At 34.4% G+C, this 23996-nt stretch overlaps 1 protein-coding gene and 4 long non-coding RNA genes across 6 annotated transcripts; 3 read left to right on the top strand and 2 right to left on the bottom strand.

Annotated features, from left to right (window-relative positions):
- Nucleotides 1-13191: 13191 nt before the first annotated feature.
- LOC142225752 (uncharacterized) lies at nt 13192-14971 on the top strand. Its single transcript, XR_012719402.1, has 2 exons — nt 13192-13293; nt 13350-14971. It is a non-coding gene; the product is annotated as an uncharacterized LOC142225752 (long non-coding RNA).
- On the bottom strand, nt 14776-15976 carry KdelR (ER lumen protein-retaining receptor). 2 transcript variants are annotated; one of them, XM_075295575.1, is made up of 2 exons: nt 15824-15976; nt 14776-15769 (listed from the first exon to the last, which is right to left on the bottom strand). In XM_075295575.1, the coding sequence occupies exon 2, from the start codon at nt 15687-15689 to the stop codon at nt 15051-15053; it is 639 nt and encodes a 212-aa protein (XP_075151690.1). In that variant the 5' UTR covers nt 15690-15769; nt 15824-15976; the 3' UTR covers nt 14776-15050. The 2 variants fall into 2 exon arrangements, with proteins under 2 accessions (XP_075151690.1, XP_075151691.1); XM_075295576.1 differs by having other exon boundaries at nt 15847-15976.
- A 1149-nt stretch (nt 15977-17125) lies between these two features.
- On the bottom strand, nt 17126-18122 carry LOC142223279 (uncharacterized). Its single transcript, XR_012718656.1, has 3 exons — nt 17904-18122; nt 17730-17835; nt 17126-17664 (listed from the first exon to the last, which is right to left on the bottom strand). It is a non-coding gene; the product is annotated as an uncharacterized LOC142223279 (long non-coding RNA).
- A 44-nt stretch (nt 18123-18166) lies between these two features.
- LOC142223280 (uncharacterized) lies at nt 18167-18538 on the top strand. Its single transcript, XR_012718657.1, has 2 exons — nt 18167-18281; nt 18350-18538. It is a non-coding gene; the product is annotated as an uncharacterized LOC142223280 (long non-coding RNA).
- Nucleotides 18539-22297: 3759 nt separating this feature from the next.
- On the top strand, nt 22298-23178 carry LOC142225746 (uncharacterized). The gene is made up of 2 exons (XR_012719396.1): nt 22298-22904; nt 22972-23178. It is a non-coding gene; the product is annotated as an uncharacterized LOC142225746 (long non-coding RNA).
- The last annotated feature ends 818 nt before the right edge of the window (nt 23179-23996 follow it).

The raw sequence follows: 23996 nt of genomic DNA, 5'->3' as shown, positions 1-23996 counted from the left end.
TGTTTTGGTGAAAAAACCGAACATAGTACTCACCTTTAGCCCCTAAAATCCTCATTTTTTCACGATTACTTTTCTTTAGTAATCCATTTTAATGAATACAAACTTTGTGCAAATTTACTTTGGGATATTCCCCATCAAGTTATAATGAAATCTGCAACAAATATGTATAATTTTATGACTTTTTTACTGATTTAGTTTTCACTTTAGTGAAAATTAGCGGCTAAACTCGAACTTAATACTCACCTTTAGCCGCTAAAATCGTAATTTTTTCACTAAAAATTTCATGCATTTTTCTTACTGATTTAGTTTTCACTTTAAAGGTAAGTACTATGTTCGCATTTCGAGTTGAAATTTTCGCGGTTACTTTACTAAAACAATGCAATATAAAGCAGATAAATTAACTCAATTGATGCGCAATTTCTTGTTCCTATAGATTTCGGCATGACTTTACGGGAATATGTTTGTTTTCATTTATAATTTTGATTATTTCAGGAAAAGTAATCGCGAAAATATAGTGATTTTCAACTCGAAAAACGAACATAGTACACACCTTAAGGCCGGTACTATGTTCATTCTTGCGAAAAATTTTTATGGAAACCATTATTTCGCACATAGAAAGCGGCGTTTTTTTAGGTAGCTTGGAGCGCTATTATACAGGGAGCGATATTGGATTAAGTTGGTGGTTGTTGCTTGTTTTTACAAAATAACATTTTATTTTTCCTTGGGCAATTGATCTGCTATTCCTTTGATCCTTTGTATAGTTTCGGAACAAAAATATGGTACGTGTTTGATTTATAAACCCGCACAAATAGTTTTTAATAAATAAATTATTTCTTAATTCACATTGCAAATGGCGCCGTGCTATAAACGTCAATTTTTCAACACGAAAAAACAAAGTATCACAAATGGAAAAAATTTCGCAAATTTTTCGCATTTTTTGGTTTTGTATGGAGTTTCAACGCGAAAACCGAACAGAGTACCGGCCTTTAGCGAAAAACTCGAACTTAATACTCACCTTTAGCGGCTAAAGCTGAGTACTATGTTCAGGTTTCAAGCTAAAAACCCGCTTATTTTCACGGTAACTTTTTTAATTTAATTAAATTATAAATACAAAATGGTTCACAATCCATTCCTTAGATCTTTTCCATTCATTATTTCGCAAGACTTTTTATAAAAATAATCATCTTCATATAGATTTTTGTACTTTTAATTTAGTGTTTTGGTGAAAAATACGAACATAGTACCCCTGCCAACATTTTTTTTGAATTTGGGGGCGCTTCTGAGAATCCCCACTACGTCGAAAACAATCATATACGACATCAAAAACTCGTCGGAAGAGCGCCGTCACTATTGAGAAGTTGTACCACGCCAAGTTACTACGAAAAAGTTTCTCATCAGTGCAATTATTAGGTGCCTATTTAGATCAATTTCGAAGGACGCCAATAAGAACCCCTGCAAACTATCAGAAAAAGTGCATTTTAAGATAATTGTAGAAGAATCATTGTGGTCAAGTAAAACACGATTGTGTAGATGTTTATTGATTTGATTAAACATTTATAATTTCTTATAAATATAACATTTTTCGGTTTATCTCATCACATTTAACATAATTTTCTGCATTAATAAAAGAATGATGTTGAGTTCTAAGTAGCAAGTTACATATTGCAGCGTCTATCAGCCAGTTTGTTTATTTTCGATGGAGACAGCGTGCCTGGAAAAATATTTGAAAAACAATCACTTTATTCTATTTGGAAAGTCGAAAATTGTTCACCATATACCTTTCACAATTTTAAGCGTAATAGCTATGTTTTCAGAACTTTATTTTCGTTTTTATTTAAATAAAATATAACAAGCTGGTTGCGCTTGGCGTTTCAAAAAAATAAAATGGCTCTTCTAACAGTAGAGATGGCAAAATACTTTCATGTACATTTTGTACTTTTTGATATGCTTCCCCCATCACAGTTCGCGATGGTAGTGGTGACATTTACGAGTTTGTGGTAGCGATGAGGATGAAATGGAACTTTGAAATGCTGGCAGGGTACTCACCTTAAAGCTGAGTACTATCCCAGCAAAAAATATTTCAGCACTAACATTTAGTTGCGCTTTTTGGTAGGCAATAAAGTAGGCAGTGCAGCCATACTGCATGTATCGGCGGCAATAACGTAAACGAGTAATCAAATAAGTTTATGATCATTCGTTTACGTTATTGCAACCAATTCATGCAGTATAGATGAGCGAAAGGTAGTGCTGTTTTCCTTCATACCAATAACAATATTGCTTCTGAGCAATATTGTTATTGAAATGAGCAATTATATCAGCGCTATGTTGAAGCTGCTATAAATCGGGACATCGCCCACAAAAATCAGCGCTGATTCGGTTCTTTTGTAAGCAGTTGGTACTGCCTCTCTCCCTTATAATCCTGCTGAAATAGTGCTTAATTTTTTGCTGGGATGTTCAGTTTTCAAGCTGAAAACCAGCTTTCACGGTTACTTATTTTAATTAATTAATTTAGAAATATAAAATTATTTGCAATCAATTCCTTGGACTTTTTCAATCCATTATTTGGCAAGACTTGATCAAAATATAATAGTCTTCATAAATATATTTGTACTTTTAATTTAGTGTTTTGGTGGAAACCCCAAACATAGTACTCACCTTTAAGCTGAGTACTATGTTCCGTTTTCAAGCTGAAAACCAGCTTGTTTTCACGGTTACTTTTTTTAATTAACTAATTTAGAAATATAAAATTATTTGCAATCAATTCCTTGGATCTTTTCCATCCATAATTTGCAGATACTTGATAAAAATGTTATCGTCTTCATATATATTTTTGTACTTTTAATAAAGTGTTTTATACTGTTATACTCCATATAAAAACGTTAACGCGGAATAAATCCGAAATCTTTGTTTTGAGTATTTTCAGATACATATAAATACAACCCTGGATTTTTCGCACGAAAAAATAGGCAGGCATATTATTTCGCATAAATAAGTTATGCGTTTTACAGACTATCCCAATAAACACAAACGTTTGAAAAATGCTAAATTTCGATAATTTTTCAAACATTTTTTCAAAGGATTAGGGTAATATTCAAGTTGAGAAATTGTTGAGAAAATCGCGTTCTCAACAAAAAACAGACATTACCCTCAACAGTGAAATTCAACACATTAGCAATAATATCTCAAGTGTTATCCTCAAATTGAAATGCATCGCTACTCAATAATTTGTCAAACAATTTTCGATGCGAGTCAAATCTAAAATTAACATCGTTGCAAATACTTTTCAACCTAAATTTGTATGAATGATATACCCACTTCAAATTGAAAGTCAAACCCAAAATTCTATGAATTTTGTATAATTTATTCATTTTCATCAAAATAAAATATATAACAATACACTACACTACATAATACACTACAATACCAATTGATAAATAATAATCTTATTAAACATATCAACAAATAAGAACAAACAACAAAACTTTAAATATCTAAACATTATTAATAAACACTTTTGCATTGATAATTCGATTTCCTTCCTTTTGGTGTCATAAAACAGCATTAAAATTTATTAACATGCGGACAATTTGAAATTAGTAACGTACTGGACCGCGTGTTAGAATTGATTTCCAGCAGAAGGAATTCACAAAATATCCATTTTAAACTGTTAATAGCATATTGTTACGTTTTTTTATATTTAGGCGTTTTTTTATTACCCGACAATTAAAACACAGTTCTTTTAAATAACGACAATCTACAATTTATTTACTATGACTTCACACTTTACAATTCGTTCACACTGAAGTTATTCGTTTGACGCTTTAATTAAGACTGACTCGCAAGCAGCATGCCAGCGCTTTTATATATAGGCCGGTACTCTGTTCGGTTTTCGCGTTGAAACTCCATACAAAACCAAAAAATGCGAAAAATTTGCAAAATTTTTTCCATTTGTGATACTTTGTTTTTTCGTGTTGAAAAACTGACGTTTATAGCACGGCGCCATTTGCAATGTGAATTAAGAAATAATTTATTTATTAAAAACTATTTGTGCGGGTTTATAAATCAAACACGGACCATATTTTTGTTCCGAAACTATACAAAGGATCAAAGGAATAGCAGATCAATTGCCCAAGGAAAAATAAAATGTTATTTTGTAAAAACAAGCAACAACCACCAACTTAATCCAATATCGCTCCCTGTAAAATAGCGCTCCAAGCTACCTAAAAAAACGCCGCTTTCTATGTGCGAAATAATGGTTTCCATAAAAATTTTTCGCAAGAATGAACATAGTACCGGCCTTATGACGGTGTGGCAATACGAGAACATTCTGGTAGCACTACAATATTCTGGCAACGCCAGAACATTCTTAGACAATGCTAGAAGGATCTACGACCATTAAGTAATTCGTCTGGTGGCTGCCAAACACATACACACTCACATAGATATATGCTCGCATTACTACAACAACAATGACAATAGACAATGAGATGAAACGAGAAAGCAAAATAACAAAGCAAAGGGGTTGTTATTCTATGAGAGAGTAAGAACTAACATTTCGGTAAGCAAACAAAAGAACATAAAAGAAATTCAGGAAAATACTAGAAAATGAATAGATGATTCCAACAAGTGATAGCGAAATTTTATCGTTACAATTTTAAATTTTAAATTATGCGCTTTTATATATGACGGTGTGGCAATACGAGAACATTCTGGTAGCACTACAATATTCTGGCAACGCCAGAACATTCTTAGACAATGCTAGAAGGATCTACGACCATTAAGTAATTCGTCTGGTGGCTGCCAAACACATACACACTCACATAGATATATGCTCGCATTACTACAACAACAATGACAATAGACAATGAGATGAAACGAGAAAGCAAAATAACAAAGCAAAGGGGTTGTTATTCTATGAGAGAGTAAGAACTAACATTTCGGTAAGCAAACAAAAGAACATAAAAGAAATTCAGGAAAATACTAGAAAATGAATAGATGATTCCAACAAGTGATAGCGAAATTTTATCGTTACAATTTTAAATTTTAAATTAACGGAAACTAATTTAAATAAACTTATATCTATAATTATCAAATTCGTAACACTGCCTCCCGCTTAAGCCTGTTCGTCCCGAACAGGCACAGAACCTGTTCCGTAAGGAGCCAATCGTTCCAGATGTACAACTTTCATCTTTGATCTAGGGCTGTCGTCCTTCTGAATCCGGTATACAACATCATTGATCTTCTTGATGACCTTGTATGGGCCTTCCCACTGTGTTTGCAGTTTAGGACACAATCCTTTCTTTCGTTGCGGGTTAAATAGCAGAACCAATTCTTCTTCTTGGAAGCCCTCAGTATTTACAGCACGATCGTATCTCGCCTTCATTCTGTTGCTGACCATTTTTATTTTGTTGCGCACTGATTCGTGAACTTCACCAAAAGTGTTTGGGATGTCGTTTCTGTTTTCTTCCATGGCGAGCTCATTAGGTTTAGCACCGAATATCAGATCACCAGGCAACTTCAACTCAGTTCCGAATAGAACATTGGCAGGTGTTCGAGAGGTGGAATCATGAATGGCAGATCTATACGACAGCAAAAACTTTGGTATATGCTCGTCCCAGTCCCTCTGGCCGTTGTCCACTACTTTTCGAAGATGTTCCTCCAGAGTGCGATTAAACCTTTCTACCATGCCATCGGATTGCGGATGTAATGGTGTAGTCCTCGTTTTCTTGATACCAAGGGATTCACACATCTCTTTGAATATGGCCGATTCAAAATTTCTTCCCTGGTCTGAGTGAATCTCGGACGGCACACCGTAGCGACATATCCAGTTTTTGTTGACAACATCCACAATCGTTTTTGCTTCTTGGTTTGGAATTGCATACACCTCCGGCCATTTGCTGAAGTAATCCATGACCACAAGGACATAACGGTTTCCAGAATCACTTACTGGGAAAGGGCCTGCCACGTCCATTGCTATTCTTTCAAACGGGGCTCCTGGTCTATATTCTTGCATAGGACCTCGACTTTTCCTTGTTGGACCTTTCGCCTTCATGCACTTCTCGCAATTGGCTACCCATTCAGCAATTGATTTCTGGCATCCAACCCAGTAGAATCGTTGCTTCACTTTCTCGGCGGTTTTGGTTATTCCCAGATGACCTCCACTGGGACCATTATGGAACTCCGCCAAAACATCTCTTATTTTGGAATCTGGAACGATGATCAAATTTCGGCTGCTCTTGCCATCTTCGCTTTCCCATTTACGTTGCAGGGATCCATTGACTAGAACTAAACTATCCCATTGAGCCCAGTATGATTTCATAAGTGGACTTTCGGCTGCGATGTCTTTCTTACTGGGCTTCTTGTTCTCTTCCTTTGCCGAAATAATTTTGTTCAAAATGGGATCTTTACGCTGTTCTGTTGGCCAGTCCACTCCAGATTCGACGTGTAACAGCCGAATATCAACAATCTCCTCCTTGTGTTTAGCCTTCGAGCAGTGCTTGCATTCTATACTGCAAGGTCGACGTGACAAAGCGTCAGCGTTACCGTGTTTTCCACCTTTTCTATGCTCGACACTGAAATCATAGCTTTGGAGCCTCTCGATCCAACGTGCCAGTTGAGCTTCCGGATTCTTGAATTGGAGCAACCATCGTAGAGCTGAGTGATCAGTCCTGAGCAAGAAGTGTTGTCCATACAAATATTTATGATAATGTTTTACACTCTCTATGACGGCTAGCAGCTCTCGTCGCGTTACACAGTAGTTCTTTTCGGGCTTGGACAACGTTCGGCTGAAATATCCGATGACCTTCTCCTTGCCGTCTATCTGTTGGGATAGCACACCTCCAATACCATGCGCGCTAGCATCTGTATCCAAAACAAATTTTTCGCCCGGAATAGGATACGCTAGAACAGGAGCTGAACATAAAAGTTCTTTTAAATGTTGGAATGAATCCTCCTGTTCGTCGCTCCACTGGAACTTCTGACCTTTTTGCGTCAATTTGTGGAGACTAGCGGCGATGCTGGCGAAGTTTGGGACGAATCGTCGGTAATATGTACATAACCCAAGGAAACTTCTTAATTCGTGGAGATTTCGGGGTCGTGGCCAATCTCTGACAGCTTGGATTATGTCTTCATCGGTGGATATGCCCTCTGCAGTCACATGATGACCCAGGTATTTAACTTCCCGCTGGAAAAGGGAGCATTTCTTTGCGTTAAGGCGTAGACCAGCGGCTGACAATTGCTGGATAACGTCTTTCACGTTCTTAAGGTGCTCGTCAAATGTTTTGCCCATCACTATGATGTCGTCCAAGTATATCAAGCACGACTTCCAGTGCAACCCCTTCAGTACCCGCTCCATCAATCTTTCGAAGGTAGCCGGAGCGTTGCAGAGCCCGAACGGCATTACATTGAATTGCCAGAGACCGCCATTAACGCCAAAAGCCGTCTTTTCCTTGTCTTTCTCGGCGATCTCTACTTGCCAATATCCACTCTGCAAATCAAGCGTAGAAAACCATGTTGTTCCGGCTAGTGTGTCCAACGTGTCATCAATGCGTGGAAGCGGATAACTGTCCTTTTTGGTGACATCATTCAGTTTTCTGTAGTCCACGCAGAATCGGGTACTTCCATCTTTCTTTTTGACCAGCACAACTGGGGAACACCAAGAACTTGATGATGGCTCGATCACTCCACTCTCCGCCATTTCCTTTATGATAGTTATAGCATTTGATTCGGGATTTAGTTGCATCCTGTTTCAATTCTTGCATTACCTGCTTCATTGCCTCTTTCATCGAGTCAATGATAGATTTCGATTCTTCACACTCGGTCTCTACTCTGCGTACTTTGTGAATTTGAGGCCGTGCCAGCAATCTCGCAGTTTCTTGCGCAAGTGCAAATGTTACTGTTTCTGCGAATGTAGCCTTTTGTGACGCATATGTTGCACATTTTATGTCTGGGTCTCGAATGCCATTCACAAAGGTCTCAATTTTGATGCGGTCCACAAGTGGGTGACTCTCTCCTGGGTATGTCAGTAGCACCAACCGCTCAACTTCTGTTGCAAAGTCTTGTAGAGTCTCGTTTGATTTCTGGACTCTACCTCTTAATTCCATTCTAAAGATGTCTTGCTTGTGCTCTCCACCATACTTGCGTTGAAGCGCCGCTATTACTTCATTATAGTTATTTCTAGAAACAGCGGGAATGCTTTGTATCACATCAGCAGCATTGCCCTTTAATGCCAATAGAAGTTCAATTGCTTTATCATCGTCATTCCACAAATTTCTAGAAGCAACCATTTCGAATTGGAATTTGAAGACATCAAATGACGTTGAGCCATCGAAAACAGGAGTTTTGATTTTTGAGCCCTCGATGACGCGCACTGGACCACCTTTAATTTCCAGCTCTGACATTTTTTTCTCGATGTGCAGAAACTTCTCATCATGAACCATAATTTTCTCATCCACGGAAAGAACTTTCTTATCCAATTCCACAATTTGATTTTCTATATGGTCCACACGTTTCTCAATGCCTTCAGAAATTTGTTGTAATTTTTCGTTGACCATTCTAGAATTTTCGTCGAATTTTTCTTCCAATTTTCTAGAATTAGCTTCCATCATTTTTCTAGAATTCTCTTGCATTTTTAGAGAATTTTCTTCCATCATTTTGCTCAAAATATTGACCATCGATGTGTAATCAACAACATTAGAAGCTACAGATGGAGTTTCCAAGGCGCTGGCTACTACTGATTCGTCAAGATCTTCCTTATAATCGAACTCATGTGTTTCGATATCAATACTGCGCCGCTCGAACTCTTCCAGTAGTCGCTTTTGTAATTGAGCCTTGTTTCCTGTTGTCGGCAGCTCCAGTTTGCTCAATTCCTTTTTTAAGTCTTCCACACGAAGCTCATTAAACTTCATTGTAGATTTTTTTTCCGTTATTTCACTTCCGACACCAATTGTTACGTTTTTTTATATTTAGGCGTTTTTTTATTACCCGACAATTAAAACACAGTTCTTTTAAATAACGACAATCTACAATTTATTTACTATGACTTCACACTTTACAATTCGTTCACACTGAAGTTATTCGTTTGACGCTTTAATTAAGACTGACTCGCAAGCAGCATGCGAGCGCTTTTATATATGACGGTGTGGCAATACGAGAACATTCTGGTAGCACTACAATATTCTGGCAACGCCAGAACATTCTTAGACAATGCTAGAAGGATCTACGACCATTAAGTAATTCGTCTGGTGGCTGCCAAACACATACACACTCACATAGATATATGCTCGCATTACTACAACAACAATGACAATAGACAATGAGATGAAATGAGAAAGCAAAATAACAAAGCAAAGGGGTTGTTATTCTATGAGAGAGTAAGAACTAACATTTCGGTAAGCAAACAAAAGAACATAAAAGAAATTCAGGAAAATACTAGAAAATGAATAGATGATTCCAACAAGTGATAGCGAAATTTTATCGTTACAATTTTAAATTTTAAATTAACGGAAACTAATTTAAATAAACTTATATCTATAATTATCAAATTCGTAACAATATGAATTAAACTGACGATGTGATGCACATTTTCATCCAGAAGTTGTTGATTTCAACAATTTGTTGTTTTTAACAATTTTAATTGGTTGCACTTGTAATGTTTCTGGAAACTTTTTCTTGTCGATAAGCCACTCATTTTTCATTGGTCAGCTTCTTAATGTTTGCAAGAATGTAGCATCCAAAGATTTTAGTTTTCTGCAAAGAGATTTAAATTTAGTGACTTCTCTAAAGTGTTGATTTAATTTTTCATATTGACGTACCAATTATTATAAATTATTTGAAGCAGTTCCAGTTAATTGTCCACCATTTTTTCATCGGTCAGCTTTTTAATTTATTCAAGAACGTAGATTCCATAATTTTAGTTTTCTGCAAAGAGATATACATTTAGTGATTTCCTTAAAGTTTTAGTTCATTTTTTATTTTCACTTACCTATTTTTATAAACTATTTGCTTATTTGTATAAAATTTTCCATTTTTTTAATTTCTTGCAATTGACCACGAACTTCGTTGCACAAATAAGTATTGGAAATCACATGGTTTTTTCGTTGCATTTTAGGGTAGTGTTTTGTCAAAGTTTTCTCATATTATCTTCAACACCTTTTCAAAGATTTCGTCAACATTTTGGCAAATTGGAAGTAATTCGCAAACAATTTGAAGATGTATTGAAGATGAGCTATTTCAAGTCAAGTTGAATTTATGTTGAAAATTATATTTACCCTCAAACTGAAAAGTTGTTGCATTTACCGATTATTTAGTCATCGCCAACAAGTCGTATCGATCCGACACACTGTAAGATTCTTTACAAACACCGACATTCCGTCCGGAATAACTGATAGTCTGTAAAGCGCAATAAATACCAACAGCAGCTGATTTTGCTTTATAAATTCAGCTGTTTTGTCTCAGACGAAAGAAAGCATTCGTTTCGGATATGAGAAATTAGCTGTTATTAATTGAAATTAAAATTTATAAATTATTCCATGTATAACATTTACGGCCAATTTCATGTAGCTCTGTTAGGTTTTAACTCTCAGTTAACAGAAAGTAAAATCGAAATATGTTCTCTCCGGTTAACTTTAACTGAGAATTTTTCAGCAGTTAAGATCCTAACTGACATATGGAATATATAAGCAAGATGTCAGATATGTCCGTAGTGCGGTTTAAAAGTTCGTTATACCTCATTCACATTACACTTCCAAAATCCACTACCCAGATTTCAAATGTCAATTGCCCTATAAAAAAGGGATTTCAAATCTACTTGTAGTAGATTTTGAGCCTAATGTGTATGACCTATTAGCTAACGGAGCACTAACGGGGATTCATGAAAATGGGCGTCATACGAATAAAAACACATTGTACATATAAGTTGCAATTCTGCTATATTCTGTCCAGCGTCTATCACTGTTTATTTTTGATGAAGGCAGCGTGGTGAAAAATATCTGAAAAACTATCACTTTACCATTAGCGTAGCTAGACAATTTTCCTAGGGGGGGCTATAGTCCCCCCTAGCTGAAAATTTATAGACTGAACTTATAGGTTCAATTAATGTTTTATTTCATAAAAATGAATAACAATATAGGCATCAAAATAACTCGACAATTAATTTATAATAAAACAACTAAAAGTAGTTCCACACTTTTCCCAGCAAAAAAAATTGGGAGTTGTTCTAAAGGCACAACTTTAAAAGCTCTTCCAAAAATGTCCTCACAAAGAAGTTAATTATTTGAACTACACAGGAAGTTTTTTACTTCATTTTTTTCATATTTTAATGCGTAATTTTTTGTTCTCTTTAAAAAAAAGTAAGAATAAATAAAATGGTACAAATTATTCAAATTTTGCCACAAAAATGCTAAATTCATTATAGAAATTTTTTTAGAATTTTTGAAAATATTCGAGAGAAAATGTTTCAAACAAGCGTTAGAATGCATTAAAAATCATAAAAAATATAAAAATGAATTATTTGGGGAAATATAACAAAATTTTTTAATTCACATTCAAAACACTGAATTCGGATAACAAATTATTCAAATTTTGCCACAAAAATGCTAAATTCATTATAGAAATTTTTATAGAATTTTTGAAAATATTCGAGGGAAAACGTTTCAAACAAGCGTTAGAATGCATTAAAAATCATAAAAAATATAAAAATGAATTATTTGGGAAAATATAACAAAATTTTTTAATTCACATTCAAAACACTGAATTCGGATAACACCTTAAGAAGTGATGCAAATTCATTGCAACGGCTGTTGAAACGGTTGACATTCGTTCTATGACAATTTCATATTACATTCATCGCTTCTCCGCCAATTTTGCACCACTTCCGGACCCAAAAAGAACATTTTCACTTCTTTTTTGACTACGCTTTTTTGCAGCATTATTAAGATATTAATTTATGATTTACTAATTTTTTTTTATTAAATTGAGTAAACCAGACTAAACAAAATAATAAAGGAGCTTTAGTTATTCAACTAAATCAAAAGTTCAACCACAGATTTATTTTATAAAAATATCAGATTTCAAACATTGCCATCGGCAACTTCTACCACAACCAAAGTAACTCGATTGTGCATGAAAGTCTTTAGCGGAACTTTGTGCGGTTGTATTTACTTGTTTAATTTTTAGAAAAATGTAAAATCGTAAATAGGTTTTCAAATTCTGGGGGGGGCTAAAATTTTTCTGGGGGGTCTAAGCCCCCTCCCCAGAAGCCTTCCTACGCTTATGCACTTTACTCGATTTTCAAATTCGAGAACTGTTCACCAATATACCTATTAAAACTCATCTATTCAATGTGATAGCTAGTAATCGAGTGCATGTTTTATTCTTTTTCAAATATAATGTTCCGTTTTTCATTACACCATACACGCAAAGATTTAAAACATAGCGGTTCAAACTTGGTTTCTAGTCTTAAGGTAAGTACTATGTTCGCTTTTCGCGTTGAAATTTTCGGGGTTACTTCATTAAAACAGTTCAATATAAAGGTAAGTACTATGTTCTCTTTTCGAGTTGAAATTTTCGCGGTTACTTTATTAAAACAGTTCAATATGAAGCAGATAAATTACTCCAATTGATGCGCAGTTTCTTGTTCCCCTAGATTTCGGCAAGACTTTACAGGAATGTTTTGGTTTTAATTTATAATTTTGATTATTTCAGGAAAAGTAATCGCGAAAATAAAGTGATTTTCAACTCGAAACCCGAACATAGTACCCACCTTAAAGCAGATAGATTAACTTAATTGAGATGCAGTTTCTTGATCCTCTAGATTTCGGCAAGACTTTACAGGAATATGTTTTTTTCATTTATAAATTTGATTATTTCAGGAAAAGTAATCGCGAAAATAAAGTGATTTTCAACTCGAAAACCGAACGTAGTACCCACGCTTAAAGGGTTATTGCAATAGTAGTTGTATTTATAGAGTCGATTGTAATTCACAATAACTTTTGGATATGTAACAACTCTCCCCCCATTATTTTCAAGGTTGAATATACCCTGCCAGCATTGCAAAGTTCCATTTCATCCTCATTGCTACCACAGACTCGTGACACTACAACAATCGCCAACTGTGATGGGGAAGCGTATCAAAAAGTATGAAATGTACATGAAAGTATTTTGCCATCACTATTGCTACAAGAGCCATTTTATATTTGGTGACACACCACGCGCAACTAGCTTATTATAATTTATTTAAATAAAATCGATAATGAAGTGCTGAAAACATAGGTATTTCGTTTAAAATTATAAAAGGTATATTGGTGAACAATTATTGACTTTCCAAATGGAATAAAGTGATTGTTTTTCAGATGTTTTACAGACACGCTGCCTCCATCGAGAATAAAAACACTGATAGACGCTGCAAACATATGTTGTATGTTAAATAAATTATAAGCTTGTTGCGCTTGGTGTTTCACAAAATATAAAATGGCTCTTGTAACAATAGTGATGGCAAAATACTTTGATGTACATTTCATAGTTTTTCATACGCTTCCCCACTACAGTTGGCGATTGTTGCTGTGTCATTTACGAGTCTGGGGTAGCGATGAGGATGAAATGGAACTTTGAAATGCTGGCAGGGTACTTTAACCTTGTTTTGTTGGGCTTTGATTCTATTCATGCATCCAATACTTATCAAAAACTTTATTTGGATTTCTAACAATTCACTTTGAAAATAAGACTGTAAAAAATTGGGTGAATAATTTTCCCAAATGATGCCAAAAGGTCAGTACTATGTTCGCTTTTCGCGGTTATTTTATTTAAACAGTCCAATATATCAGATAAATTAACGCAATTGATGCGCAGTTTCTTGTTCCTCTATATTTCGGCAAGACTTTATAGGAATAAGTTCGTTTGCATTTATAATTTTGATTATTTATGGAAAAGTATTCGCAAAAATAACTAAGAAGGTACCCACCTAAACGTGCTAAACGAAGCTTGCAGAACCCCGAGGGGAAATTTTCCCGTCAGGCTCACAGACTATTCAGTTCAGCAACATTGGGAATATATTTGCAAACGAATGATAATAAAAGGCCGGTATGCACCTCTAGCGAAAATTTATTTAAGTCTACACCACTAGCAAAAATTTTAAACCAGCTAATCGCTTTTAAAAATTGTTAATATATGTTCCAAATATTCCTAAAAAAAACTGTTTATTATTTACAGACCTTTTAAAACTTTTACGCACACAATGATTGTAATAAATTAAATGTTTGCTGCCAAAATATGCTTTTGACAACCCTGTTATTTTCATTAGAGGTGCATACCAGCTTACGAAATTGAACGCTACCGAAAATTTCGTTAGCATAAATAGCAATGCATTTCTTATGGGAATGAAAATTTTCGCTAGAGGTGCATACCGGCCTAAAACTGATAATTCGAGTCTTTATCAGTTGTATTGTCATTCGTTTGCAAATAAATTCCCAATGTTCCAAAATAAGTATCTCAATAATTTCGAAAGCTCACCCTAAGAATCTATCACCGTTCCACTTAGGATTGCACAAAATAGTCATTTATTGACAGAAAATATCAAAAAAAAGTACACTCAGTTACAATTTCAGAATATGCGCTGTCATCTACTATTTCTACATGTTATTACAAAAAATACAATATACATTATTTGTCAAACATTTTTACAATTAAGTATACATAAATCAGTTAATCGAACCAACTTTATATTAGCTACAGAAATTACAAACCTTGGATACTTTTGAATCAATGTAATGTGAACACAAATAATTTGGTATGTGTATTTATTGACTTAATACAAACTTCAAAGTAATAAACATAAATTTCCTCACGAATATAACCTTAGGCTAATAAGACTTGTATCAATTCAAGGATGTGTATCAAATAGCATTGAAAAGTCATACATTGGACAATAAAAGATAAGTTGTAAGTTTCCAATTGCAGTATCCAGATAATATTTGTATCTGTCTTGTTTAATTTTTCTTATTATTACACCACGAGAAATCGGGTTTAGTATAAATGGTATTGAGCTCTGGAACTATTTATGCAGGTAATTGAAGCTTTTTCCCCTTCAACACCTTTGTGATGTAGAGATAGAAGAAATCGCAGTACAAAATAGTTTGCACAATTCCAGCAAAAATCGCGATCAAATCATAATGTGACTCCACAATGTAGCGATAGACCCAATTTAGCAAATACAACGCACGATATGATCCCAAAGCAAATAAATAATGACTGGTTATGGATTCTGCTTCTCCAGTCTTACTGACCATGAACAGCTGGGGTAAAATAGCCACAGACTCCAAGTATATAGAAAATGTCCACAAAATCTCCATTACCGTAAATTCGTGATTGATTAACAAAGATAGTAGCAAGCATGGCACCAAAAGAAACTCCACTCGGAATGAATCGTGATTTTGATCATAGGTAGCTTTGAATTTAACATACATCAAATACACTGTCGCTCCCGACGACGCTAGAAATAGTACTTTCATCACGGAATTGTACAAACTCACATACGTCGTAAATAAATCCAAGTATCTCGTCAAGTACACGAGTGCAAACAAAATTTGCGACTTTCCTGATATTCCAGCGCAGGATCTTGTTTTCCAAATCTTCAGAAGCAGCACTATTATGGCAAATACGTGCGCCAAGTCTCCAGCCAATCGAAAAATATTCATTTTTAACCCGTGCTTGCAAATCCCCTAATTGTTGTTATTCCACGTGAATTAATTTAGTTTTGGAAGATTTCTGCTTTAAACTAGAAATACAAGAACGGATTATTTTTATCCACTGAATAATTAGCCTGTTTTACATAGCCAAACCAAATTTTCATACACAAATTAATAGACCGATACGCCGGATACATCAGCAAAAAACATCCAAGTTTTACGTTCGATTACTTCACGTCAGTGACGTGGCCCCACCAAGGGTTGCCATACCACAAAAAAGTCGAATTTTAGCATTATTTTTCCAATACAGTTATTAAAAATATCTAACTTTTTTAGACCATGTGCCAATTTAGCATTTATTACAATACCCTCACATTATGCTATGTTCCCACTGACTCGTTTTTCTAAAACATTTCACCGTTCATATCGAGTTGAGATGTTTTAGTTTGACGGTTTCCATGGAAATTCGAAATTCCCATTTCCTTTAAATTATAAATATACTCACCGTTTGTTCAAATAAATACCGCGATCGCAAAGGGAAAACATTTTTTTAAGTTATTTCCACGTCCCTATGGTCTCCAAAGGCTTTGTTTATTCATTTTTTCGATGAAATTTATTTGAATATTTTGACATATATTGTGAAATGAGTATGTTCAGTCAGAGCATATTCCAAATTAGGGGCGATTACATTATAAAATGTGTTTTGGAGAAAAACTTGTGTTTGAACATAATTTTTTGTATGGGGAAAACGACTTTTGAAATGCTTATAAAGGGAAAACATCTTAAACCCCAAAACAACCTTGGTGAGAACGCCGTATTAGGAAAGTTCACGTAATTCTTAGAACAAAGTATCCACTAAAAACTGTCAACAAAGCAAAAGCCGATCACAGAGAATGAAGTCGAAACATTTTTGTCGTCGGCTGCTGACACTAAATGTTTAGATCCGGCGGATGGACGACTAAGCCAATATAAATTTGGCTATTCGGACAATTTGAAGTTATCCCAATGGATCGAGTCAAATTTATACTTCATTCAAATTGTCTGATCTAAAAATTTGCAAAATTATTATAGCAGTTTGAACCCTGCCAGCATTTCAAAGTTCCAATTCAATTCCAAGTAAGTGACACTACCCAATAAACACAAACGTTTGAAAAATGCTAAATTTCAACAATTTTTCAAACATTTTTTCAAAGGATTAGGGTAATATTCAAGTTGAGAAATTGTTGAGAAAATCGCGTTCTCAACAAAAAACAGACATTACCCTCAACAGCGAAATTCAACACATTAATAATAATATCTCAAGTGTTATCCTCAAATTGAAATGCATCGCTACTCAATAATTTGTCGATGCGAGTCAAATTCAAAATTAACATCGTTGCAAATACTTTTCAACCTAAATTTGTATAAATGATATCCCCACTTCAAATTGAAAGTCAAAGCCAAAATTCTATGAATTTTGTATAATTTATTCATTTTCATCAAAATAAAATATACAATAATACACTACACTACATAATACACTACAATACCAATTGATAAATAATAATCTTATTAAACATATCAACAAATAAGAACAAAAAAACAAACAACAAAACTTTAAATATCTTAAACATTATTAGTAAACACTTTTGCATCGATAATTCGCTTTCCTTCCTTTTGGTGTCATAAAACAGCATTAAAATTTATTAACATGCGGGCAATTTGAAATTAGGAACGTACTGGACCGCGTGTTAGAATTGATTTCCAGCAGAAGGAATTCACAAAATATCCATTTTAAACTGATAATAGCATATGAATTAAACTGACGATGTGATGCACATTTTCATCCAGAAGTTGTTGATTTCAACAATTTGTTGTTTTTAACAATTTAATTAGTTGCACTTGTAATGTTTCTGGAAACTTTTTCTTGTCGATAAGCCACTCATTTTTCTTTGGTCAGCTTCTTAATGTTTGCAAGAATGTAGCATCCAAAGATTTTAGTTTTCTGCAAAGAGATTTAGATTTAGTGACTTCTCTAAAGTGTTGATTTAATTTTTCATATTGACGTACCAATTATTATAAACTATTTGAAGCAGTTCCAGTTAATTGTCCACCATTTTTTCATCGGTCAGCTTTTTAATGTTTTCAAGAACGTAGAATCCATAATTTTAGCTTTCTGCAAAGAGATATACATACATTTAGTGACTTCCTTAAAGTTTTATTTCATTTTTTATTTTCACTTACCTATTTTTATAAACTATTTGGTTATTTGTCTAAAATTTCCCATTTTTTTATTTCTTGCAATTGACCACGAACTTCGTTGCACAAATAAGTATTGAAAACTACATGGTTTTTTCGTTGCATTTTAGGGTAGTGTTTTGTCAAAGTTTTCTCATATTATCTTCAACACCTTTTCAAAGATTTCGTCAACATTTTGGCAAATTGGAAGTAATTCGCAAACAATTTGACGATGTATTGAAGATGAGCTATTCCAAGTCAAGTTGAATTTATGTTGAAAATTATATTTACCCTCAAACTGAAAAGTTGTTGCATTTGAAAAACGCTCATCCTGTGTTTATTGGGTACACTGATAAGAAAACATTTCGCTTAAAATTTTGAAAGGTATATTGGTGAACAATTTTTGACTTTCCAAATGGAATAAAGTGATAGTTTTTCAAATATTTTTTCAGGCACGCTGCCTCCATTGGGAATAAAAGCAGTGGCTGATAGACGCTACAACATGTAACTTGCAACTTGTAACTCAACATCAATCTTTTATTAATGCATAAAAATATGTTAAAAGTGATGTGATAGTCGTATAAATGTTATATTTATGGGAATTTATAAATGTTTAATAAAATTAATAAACATCTAAACAATCGTGTTTTACTTGACCACAATGATTCTTTTACAACTATCTTAAAATGCACTTTGTCTGATTGTTTGAAGGGGCTCTTATTGGCGTCCTTCTAAATGTATCCAGAAGGGCACCTAATAATTGTACTCATGCGATACTTTTTTGTAGTAACTTGGCGTGGTACAACTTCTCAATAGTGACGGCGCTTTTCCGAGGAGTTTTGGATATCGTATACGACTGTTTTCGACGTAGTGGGGATTCTCAGAAGCGCCCCCAAATTCAAAAAATGTTGGCAGGGTAACTATCACATTCCCACAACATATGATATGTCGCCGTTGCTAAAAACTAATTGGTCGCCTTGGTAATTTATTTTCTTTAAAGTAAGTAGGCGAGTAAATTGCAATATTTCTTGGAAAACTTGACGACCAAAAAACTAAATTTTGTGACGGCCACTGGGTTTATTTTAATTGATATTCGAATGCCTTACCGCTCATTCGCCGAACGATTTACCCTGGCCTCTCGAGCTGCTAATAGATGCCAGCGCTATATGTTGTCAACTTTTGGCATATGAATGTACTGATCAAAGAAGGAGTAGATACTCCATGGTTGGTTTATCGGACTCAACAACGTGGAGCATGGATTTGAGAAAGGTCACTCTGTGCATTCTGTTGCATTTAGAAGAGGAAAGAGAAACTTCATTCTCATTGCCCAAGATGAAGTTGCATTGAACGGTCGAAGGTTGTTATACTCTTCTTGGTTAGAGTGGACCATACTTATTTTTTATTTTTGGCAAAAGAGTGATTGTCTCGTCTAATGCGCTTTACAGACTATCAGTTATTCCTGACGACAGTGCTCGTGTCGAACATATCTAGGGATGCCAGATTTTGAAGAGGCAAAAAGACACATTCAGTTTATAAAAAGAGCACATACGAAAAAAAGAGCATACTTTTTCAAATAAAATAAAAACATTTAATTCCATAATAATTCATTTAAACATAAAAAAGGTTCATAACAAATACGTAAAATAAACCACTTTCAACTCAAGCTAATTTTCTTACAATACTTTGTAAGTCATTGGTGTTTTTGTGAAAAATGTTATTGAAAGAAGTTTGTTTACATTTAGAACAGAGTACAAATTGAAGAAGCAACATCGGCGTGCTCTTCTTCGACTCTGATCATAGACCTTTTAATACATAGATGATCCACTATTCTCTTTAAAAAAAATGTGTCAGTTCCAACAATTAATTTTCTGACATTTCGTTTTGATTTTTTCGTAAAGAGTCAGTCCCAAACATTAATTTTCGTGCATTTGCTTTTGTGTTGTTCGTAAAGAGCAATGCTGCTCAAAATTAAATTTCGTATTTTCGCGATTTTGGTCACAATTTTTTGTTCAAATATGAACTTTTAATATAAACGAAACGAAAGAGATTGTAAGCGTGCTCTTATTTTTCTCGTTTATTCGTAATCTTCGGAACTGTCAAACATAGTTTGACGCCCATGGCTCATCTATGTATTAAAAGGTCTATGACTCTGATATATAAAGTAAAACACTATTTAATTAGAAAATAATGGCGTAGGAAAATCTCGTAGTGTGACATTTACGTATGTTCAGTTTACTTTTACCATTTATTAAATCGCGTTGGAGTAATATTTGTTGTGATGTATACAAAGAGCACAAAAATAGTACTTAACTAAAAATAGAGCACTTTTGCGTGCTCTTTTTGCCCATCTTGTTTTAAGAGCACATTTTGTAAAAAAGAGCACATGTGCTCTTTAAAAGAGCACGTCTGGCATCCCTAAACATATCCCATATATTGTGCACCAGAGAATGAAGCCGACCCATTTTTGTCGGCGGCGGACACTAAATTTTTGCCTCTGGCGGCGGCTTGACTGCTGAGCCGATATAAATTTGTTCCCTCGGCGGCGGACAATTATCCATTATAAAATCAATTTGAAGTTATGCGCTTTACAGACTATCAGTTATTCCGGTCGACAGTGCTCGTGTCGATCATATCCCATATATTGTGCACATTATATGTTAAGTCCGAAGGCATAATCGATACTGCTACATGTTTATGGGATCGATAACACATTTTTCGATTATTTAGTCATCGCCGACAAGTCGTATCGATTCGACACACTGTAAGGTTCTTTACAAACACCGACATTCCGTTCAGAACTGATAGTCTGTAAAGCGCATAATAGTACGATTGAAGTAAGGTCTGACGCAGTTGTAAGAGGAAAGTTTTCCGAGCTTCTTCTTTGGGAGACGGGCTGTTGGATTTGTGCCGAAGAAACGCCAGGGTACAGAGGTAGTTTTTATTGAAGTTAGCATTTTTGCTAAAGCAACCCGGGAAATTGTGGTGCAGTGAATCTGGTAGAACATATGGTCAGTGAAACTATTTATGTGCATCTCGATTTTCCCGGGGTTGGAAATGTGTAATACACATATGTTTTTTTAGCTGTTCCCAGGAGAGAAGAAATGAGTGAGTACAAATGACAAGAAAAGAAGAAGTGTTGCCAAAGTAAGCACATTGGGTGCATTTTCTTCAATATTATTTGAAAGTCAAGAAAGGAAGTTATAAAGGTTTAAGAATTGCACATGAAACTGCAACTGAAAGCGCTTAACCTGATGACGTAATTAGGGTTATGCAAGCATATGTTACAATGTTACACAACCTCTTAACACAATTCCAATTATATGAATATTCATAACCGAATTTCAAAATTAACCAAAACAAAAGAAAAATTTAAAAACACAGATTTAGACATTTAAGCCACGAAAGACGAAATTCTCAATAAAGAAATCAATTTTTCTGATATTGATCTCAAAGTAATGAAAACTTTAATCTAGTAAAAAACAAAAAAAAAGCGAATTAAAACGAAACTCTATTTGGCAAATTTTCAAAAGCAAATTATCAAGATCAATTGAATTTTGATTTTTATTGTTAAAGCTAAAAGAAAACTAAAACAAAAAAAGTAAAGCCCTATACTCTGTTTATATAACAATAAAAGAAACAAGATTTTTAAATTGAAAAACAAAATGCTTCATCCCAAATTTCAATAATCACAACGGTCTTATTACAAAAATTAGAAAAAGAGAAAGCAAACTATAAATGTATAAAACAGACGAAATGTGTGAATAAATTATAGTTATATAACCCTGCCAACATTTTTTGAATTTGGGGACTCTTTTCAGAATCCCCACTACGTCGAAAACAATCATATACGACATCAAAAACTCGTCGGAAAAGCGCCGTCACTATTGAGAAGTTGTACCACGCCAAGTTACTACAAAAATGTTTCGCATGAGTGCAATTATTAGGTGCCTTTATAGATCAATTTAGAACGACGCCAATAAGGGACCCTCCAAACAATCAGAAAAAGTGCATTTTAAGATAGTTGTAAAAGAATCATTGTGGTCGAGTAAAACACGTTTGTTTAGATATTTATTAATTTGATTAAACATTTACAAATTCTTAAAAATATAACATTTATACCACTATCACATTACATTTAACATAATTTTTGGCATTAATGATGATGTTGAGTTACAAGTAGCGAGTTACAGGTTGCTGCGTCTATCAACCAGTGTTTTTATTCCATGGAGGCAGCGTGTCTGTAAAATATCTGAAAAACAATCACTTTATTCCATTTGGAAAATCACCAAATTGTTCACCAATATACCTTTCACAATTTTAAGCGTATAATCTATGTTTTCAGAACTTTATTTTCGTTTTTATTTAATTAAAATATAACAAGCTGGTTGCGCTTGGCGTTTCACAAAAAAAATGGCTTTTTTAACAGTAGGGATGGCAAATTACTTGCATGTACTTTTTGATGTACCTTTTCATGATGGTTGAAGTGACATTTACGAGTCTGTGGTAACGATGAGGTTGAAATGGAACTTTGAAATGCTGGCAGGGAACATGTAAGAAAGATTACAAGAATAAAAAAATCAACATTCGTGTGAAGAGGAAAAATAATAAAATTAAAATAAAATCTTTTCTTAGAATATCATTGCAATTAAGAATAAAGCATTGATAATGTAGCAGAGTGCACGGTTACAGCGGAAAAAGTACACTTTATTTATTACTAAATGTCAATAAAATAAGGAATACAATAACCCTGCCAGCATTTCAAAGTTCCATTTCATCCTCATCGCTACCACAGACTCGTAAATGTCACCACAACCATCGCGAACTGTGATGGGGGAAGCATATCAAAAAGTACAAAATGTACATGAAAGTATTTTGCCATCACTACTGTTAGAAGAGCCATTTTATTTTTTGTGAAACGTCAAGCGCAACCAGCTTGTTATATTTTATTTAAATAAAAACGAAAAAAAAGTTCTGAAAACATAGATATTACGCTTAAAATTGTGAAAGGTATATGGTGAACAATTTTCGACTTTCCACATAGAATAAAGTGATCGTTTTTCAAATATTTTTCCAGGCACGCTGTCTCCATCGAAAATAAACAAACTGGCTGATAGACGCTGCAATATGTAACTTGCTACTTAAAACTCAACATCATTCTTTTATTAATGCAAAAAATTATGTTAAATGTGATGAGATAAACCGAAAAATGTTATAGAAAGAAATTATAAATGTTTAATCAAATCAATAAACATCTACACAATCGTGTTTTACTTGACCACAATGATTCTTCTACAATTACCTTAAAATGCACTTTTTCTGATAGTTTGCAGGGGTTCTTATTGGCGTCCTTCGAAATTGATCTAAATAGGCATCTAATAATTGCACTGATGAGAAACTTTTTCGTAGTAACTTTGCGTAGTACAACTTCTCAATAGTGACGGTGCTTTTTTTGTCGTATATGATTGTTTTCGATGTCGTATATGATTGTTTTCGACGTAGTGGGGATTCTCAGAAGCGCCCCCAAATTCAAAAAATGTTGGCAGCGAAATGTCATAATACATAAATATATACAAATAGGGATATAATAGGATATGTAGATTACATGATATTATAATCCCAATACTCCTCCTTAATCTGGATATTCTATTGAAGCCCGTTAGGATATCAACAACTTATTCGTTTGTGCTTATGTAGTTCACCTTAAACTTTCCATTTTGTATTTGATCTTGCACAAAGTGATGACGGAATGACTGGAATGGTCTCCACTTGCTGATGCAATCGATATGGCACTTTGATTATCGCAAGCTATTTGCATCGATTTTGGACTCGGGCAAAAATGTGATTCTATACCACTCCACTATTTTGCTTCTTGAACAGTTGCTGAAAGAGCAATGTATTCAGCTTCACACGATGTGAGGGCTACGATTTGTTGCCGTATTGAGCACCGGAATATGGCTCCTCCTTGAGCGATAAAGACATAGCCTGTCGTAGATTTCCTATCATCAACACTACCAGCCCACTCTGCGTCAGTGTATCCGATGATACCACTTCTCTCATCTTTCATGAAATTCAATTTTAATTTTGAGGTGCCACGCAAAT

Source organism: Haematobia irritans, chromosome 2 (genome assembly GCF_050003625.1).
Source record: "Haematobia irritans isolate KBUSLIRL chromosome 2, ASM5000362v1, whole genome shotgun sequence".
Taxonomy (NCBI): Eukaryota; Metazoa; Arthropoda; class Insecta; order Diptera; family Muscidae; genus Haematobia; species Haematobia irritans.
This window is presented reverse-complemented; position numbering and strand designations above follow the sequence as displayed.

Bases quoted from the DNA above. Each gene is read 5' to 3' on its own strand.
- KdelR (XM_075295575.1), bottom strand. From the start codon at position 15,689: ATGAATATTTTTCGATTGGCTGGAGACTTGGCGCACGTATTTGCCATA.